The 5,850-nt window shown below is 33.1% G+C and overlaps 1 protein-coding gene across 1 annotated transcript; it reads right to left on the bottom strand.

Annotated features, from left to right (window-relative positions):
• Positions 1-440: 440 nt before the first annotated feature.
• LOC110417496 (uncharacterized) lies at positions 441-1,865 on the bottom strand. The gene is made up of 3 exons (XM_021429860.2): positions 1,694-1,865; positions 1,003-1,159; positions 441-642 (listed from the first exon to the last, which is right to left on the bottom strand). The coding sequence occupies exons 1-3, from the start codon at positions 1,694-1,696 to the stop codon at positions 596-598; spliced, it is 207 nt and encodes a 68-aa protein (XP_021285535.1). The 5' UTR covers positions 1,697-1,865; the 3' UTR covers positions 441-595.
• Positions 1,866-5,850: the final 3,985 nt, after the last annotated feature.

Raw genomic sequence — 5,850 nt, 5'->3', positions numbered from 1 at the left:
CACCACCTAATCTTTTTCTGAATCCAAGATCAGCCATTGCCCAACTGTCTTCTCTCTTAAGACTCGGAGGATCGGCAGCAGGCCAGTTTTGCCTGAATAAAGTTAAACTGTTGTACCATCTACGGCCCAGATAAAAGTTCAATGGGCGCACGTTCCAACAGCATTACACATCTAATCTTTGGAATTAGAACTTCCATGAAAATTAGAAGCAAATTTATGAACCCAGAGTTCCAAGATAATTGATTATCCAGTTTAACCATATACCATGACATTGAGGTATCATCATGTCAAAACTTTAAACCGTAGTTTGTGCTGACATTAAACACCAGTATCCGGTGAATCTGTTGGTTTAGCAGGCATCATACTCATGCAGTAGGAATAACTGGATTCTAATGAAATGAAAAAGGTAACAACGAGTACTTATAAAATAGAACAAAAGAGACGAGAAGGGGAGGTCTTATTCAAAATCTTAACACTTCACAATATGAGTAAGCATATCTAGTAAATGTATCATCAGTTCCCTACAAATTAGCAGAAAAAATGGACACGATATGACAAGTCTCCTCTGCCATTTCTTGACATGGATGATGCAGACTTAAGCCATGCCTCCGCTAGTTGCAGTCCTAATGATCTGGAAGAGAGCTGTTACAGAGATGAAAAAGAATTTGATCAGTCAATCGTGCAAACATTTTTCATTACCAACTAACCCTGGTGGGTTGCATTGCTGAGATGTAAACGCTAGATTCTAATTTGTAATTAGGTGTTTTCAGCAATGCCCTCGAAGATCACAACCCAAGAACATAACCCAAACATAGCATTGATGAACCTAAAGAAAACTCATGGATACAGAAGCAGCACATATAATATGAAAACGACCAACATGCACATAACAAACTACATCAACTAATGCCTTGAATCTGCTACATGAAAAAGTCAGCGTTGATTATCTAAGGTATAAGCAAATAGGATGGCTGGTGATGGATTAACTGGCAAGAATCTTACATGACCCAATAACAACGAATATGAAGAACCCAAGCAGCAAAGGGCCAACAGGATAATCCTTCCCCTTCTTGGTGGTTGTTTCAGGCACAGCTCCTCTCTTTGTAATGTTCTTCTCGAACCTCTCCACCTTCCTGTCTGCAAGGCGCCTTGATGTTGTCTGCACAGACCAGAAAAAATGGGACAACGCTTAAAATTGGATACTACAAATTATTCTTTTTTAAACAAAAAAATTTAACGTTTTCCAATCACTAAAAAAAAAAAAATTGTTTTTGGGTGACGGAATTTAACATTTATAAAGATCCATGAGAAAAACATTGGATTTACATGAAATTTGAAAAAAGAAGAAGAAATTTTCATTGAAAAATTCTAAATTGATTATAACAATGATGAATAATACTTTTCAAAAAGATAATGCAATTAACATTCCCATCAAATTAATCAAATAATTTTCCAATGATTACATGATCCAATAATTAGGTATATAAATCTGATAAATTGAGATCTACAAAGCTTTTGTTCTTAGCTAATCTCTGGAATCTACAAAGAAAAAACAAACAGAGAATCATAGATCAGATCGAATACAGCTACAAACAGATCAAGAAAAATATAAACATATTAATAAAAGAGATAAATGTAAAAACCGGAAACCGATGATCACAAAAACAAATAAAAGAGGAAATAGAAAAATTACCATGATGAGTGACGACCGAGGGATCAGGTAGCCGGAGACGGTTGCCGGAAGAAAGCGTACGAAAATTTCAGGCAAATTCTTCTCTTCCCCTTTCCGGCTAGGTCTATGCGCGCTCTCTCTCTCTCCCCCTTTATTGTAAAAATCTCCGGGTCTCTGATTGACAATGTCATCGAATTCATCTCTTTATAGCGGAAGACGGACAATTGAAGGGGTTCGGGGCGTAACGTCACCGACTTCTCTCTCATTGGTCTTGACCAAATTGAAACACGTGGCGAGGTCTAATTGGTTAATCGGGTAGTTGTGGACGTGTGACCTTATAAGCGTTGGGCCAAATCCAAGTAAATTCGATATTTTTCTCTTTTTATGGAAGGAAAAAAAGTGACTAAGAAAATGACAATAATAATTACAAAGGTGAATGCAAAAGGATAGAACTATATGTCTGTAAAGTGTATGTACCCAAATCCTAAATTCAATTAAAGAAAATTAAGATATTTTATGATTGAATTTAATTTGAGTAGTATAATTATTAATTGTCACAAGTTTGGGTAGAGTTCGAGTAATAGTTATAAGATTCTCACTATCCAATTTAATTATAAATAATAATTTTTTTATTTTTTATATATTATTTTTATTTATAAATATTTTATAATTAATATAATATTTAGTAAAATTTATTGATTGTTATAAATATGATTTGAAATTTAATTTATTAATTTAATTTTCAAGTAATAATATACTAAAAAATTAATTTTAAATTTATTTTAATAAGATATTTAACAGATAGAGGTATTTAATGACTAAGTGTCTAAAATATTTGAGTACAAATTCTACAATTTAAACAAAAATTTATAAAGTTCACAATACTTTATCAAATAATCATGTTTGAATTAGGCTATCCACAAGAACCAAGTATCCTATTTGTTGCCATTTTTAAAAATAGGATATCGACAACTATTTTAATGAAGCAGAAGTTGTAGACACATAAAATCTGATGATATGTATATTTCTGTCATAGTAGTTGTTTTATATTTGCTAAATCCACAAATATAAGAGATGAAGTCTAATTTTGAGGGCATGCTTGATTGGAGGGAATGGAATAGTCATGCCTCTCCCATTCTTATTCATGAGATAAAGTTACATTTAGTTCAATGAAATGGTTGTTCCTTGAAATAGCCATTCTAAGAGGGGTTCGAGCAGCCATTTCTAAGGCCCCCTTGGTAATGGCTATTTTGAGTTGCTGGGAATAAGAAAAGAAAATTAAACAAAAATATCTTTTTACAATTTAAAAAATTACCTTATAAAATAATTTTAAATCTTTTTTCTCTCTCTCTTCCTCACTCTTTCTTTCTCCAAAGTAGTTCCATTTCTGGAGCTTTTGATCATTGCCGCCTTTCTCCACTCTCTCTTATTTGTTGCTCTGCCATCCATTTCCATTCAAATGCGAGATGCTACTCGAGAAGCTGCATTTCGTGAAATCAAGAAGAAGATCAAGAAACCTAATCATGAGAAGAAAGCAAATAAAGCAAAACTGATGAACAAAACACATAAGACACAAGTGAAAGGTAATGCTCCCAAGGTGCTACTCTAATGGGCACTAATGGATGGTGGTAAATTATAAAGAATTATTCATTAATTATCCAAACTCGTTAAATACTTGTTTAGATAAGGTAAATTTTTTCATTTGGATACCTCGTTAAATACTTATGTAATAATATATTTTTAATATTTATTAAAATAAATAATTGACAAAATTGGTAAAGATTAAGTTTGCATCATAGTTCAACTAATATAAAATTACTATTAATTAGTTTACAAAAAAGTGGGTTGGTTCAACTAATATAAATTAATATGACATTTATTAATTTACAAAAAAGATAGATAAGGTGGGATAGTAAAGATAGTGTTAAGGAAAAAAAAGTTAAAGGTTTAAAATATTACTAATATTATATGTAATCAGGTTTGGATTTAAAAATACTCTAATCCTATGTTATCTAGTGGAATACCCACATGTATCCATATAACAATAACCTATTTACATTCCAAAAATGTATGGAGTAATGAGAAAATTTTTATTTTTCTGTCTCTTAAAAAGAAGGAAAAAATGAGGATACTATGTTGGAATTGTCGAGGACTCGGGAATCCTTGGACAATTCAAGTGCTCCTAAAATATCTTAGGAGCCAAAATCTCGATGTTGTCTTCTTCATGGAGACAAAAAAGAACAGTACGAAGATAGAGAGGTTATGGATTCTGTTTGGAATGGATGGTTGTCTACTGATGGATGTTATAAGAAGATCAAGGGAGTTGGCTTTAATATGGAGAAAAGATGTTGATATTGTTGTACTTTCATATTCAAAAACCATATTGATTCAAAGGTTCAGGTGTGAGGTCACAAATGGAGATTTACTAGGTTTTTGTTAGAGATAAAGCATGCATTGACTGAGCATGCATTTATGTTATCTTTTGCTTTACTATGTATTTTATTTTGTTGTACTGGTTATTAGGTGAATTATACCAATTGTCATGAGATGTCTTTATGCATGTTAAGGTTGATAACACTTGTCCTATTTTTGTAAACAAGTGTTAACCATATGATGCTTGTATATATTTTAAATTTGCTAACTAATGAAGCATCCTTCTCCATTTACTGTTATGTTTTTCTTCTGCTTCTCTTCAACATAGAAACGACCATTGTTTTATCATTTTCTTTTACTTTCATATCATGGTATTAGAGCATACAGTCAATCTTTGTGCTTGTTAAAACTCCTTTTCACTCATCAAAAGCTTATTCCCAAACACAATGTTAGCCTTAACTGTCACATAGCAAATAGCACCCATTTTTAATGGCTCTAATTATCCTATTTGGGCCATTAGAATGAAAGCATTTCTTAAAGGAGTCAATCTATGGAATGTAGTAGAAAACAAGACAGAAGAACCAGTATTGAGAAACAATGCTACACCAGCACAAGTGAAGCAACATGAAGAGGATGTAGCAAAGAAATATCGAGCTTTATCCTTTATACACTTTGCTGTTACAAAGTCTGTTTTCAATCGAATCATGGGATGTGAGATAGCAAAACAAGCTTGGAATAAGCTTGAAGAAGAGTTTTTAGGATCTTCTAGGAACAAGCAGATTCGACTTCAGAATCTTAGAAAGCTATATGAACTGCTGAGGATGAAAGATAGTCAAACTGTGCAGGAGTTCATTGATGCTGTGATGAAGGTGGTAAATCAAATTTGATTGTTAGGAGAGACTTTATCTGATGCTAAAGTTGTAGAGAAAGTTCTTATAAGTTTACTTGAAAGGTTTGATGCTACTGTATCATCCCTAAAACAGGTAAAAGACATTTCTCAGCTTGCCATATCAAATTTGGTGAACATTTTAGAAGTTGATGAACAAAAGAGAGCTGCTAGAAAGAATGAAAAAACTGACCTTGCCTTCACTGCTCGAATGAAAGGCAAGGCACGTGCAGTAGCCTCAACAAAGAAAAATGTGAGTGAGATAAAGGATAAAGAGAAAGGAAGTACTCAGGGTTGAAAAGGTCAATACAGAAGGCCTAGATTCCCTATTTGTCCTTATTGCAAAAAAAGGAGTCATATTGAGGCATATTGCTAGTTCAGGCCTGATGTAAAGTGTAATGCATGTAAACAATTAGGCCATGTAGAGAGGGTTTGCAAAAACAAATATGATGCAAATGAGAAGATCACAAATGCAGCTAAGAATGTTGAATCTTCAGAAGAGCAACTCTTCATGGCTACTTGTAGCAATATGACAAATGATGCACAGTGGCCACTGGATAGTGGCAACTCAAATCAGTGACAACAAATTCATTTTTGTTCACTCAACTTGATACATGTTATCATTCTAGAGTGAAAATTGGAAATGGAATGTACTTGAATGTTGTTGGAAGAGGAACAGTGGGCATACAAACTCCATCAGGTCAGAGGTATGTTGATGATGTTTTTTTAGTTCCAGATATAGCACAAAATTTGCTGAGTGTAGGACAGATGATGGAAAAACATTATACACTTGTGTTTAAAGGTAGTTTTTGCACTATTTATGATCCATCTGGTGATCTGTTAATGAATGTGCCAATGAGAAATAGGTGTTTTCATGTTAATTTGACTAATGCATTCATGCAAGTCAGTTCTAGCAACA

This window comes from Theobroma umbraticum, unplaced genomic scaffold, assembly GCF_002168275.2.
Source record: "Theobroma umbraticum cultivar Fairchild unplaced genomic scaffold, ASM216827v3 scaffold_30.0, whole genome shotgun sequence".
NCBI lineage: Eukaryota > Viridiplantae > Streptophyta > Magnoliopsida > Malvales > Malvaceae > Theobroma > Theobroma umbraticum.
The sequence above is the reverse complement of the archived record's forward strand: the minus strand, read 5'-3'. Positions and strand labels throughout refer to the sequence as shown.

Coding starts and splice junctions, on each gene's coding strand:
- LOC110417496 (XM_021429860.2), bottom strand. Junction 643..1,002: donor ATTCGTTGTTATTGGGTCAT/GTAAGATTCTTG, acceptor TCTCTGTAACAG/CTCTCTTCCAGATCATTAGG.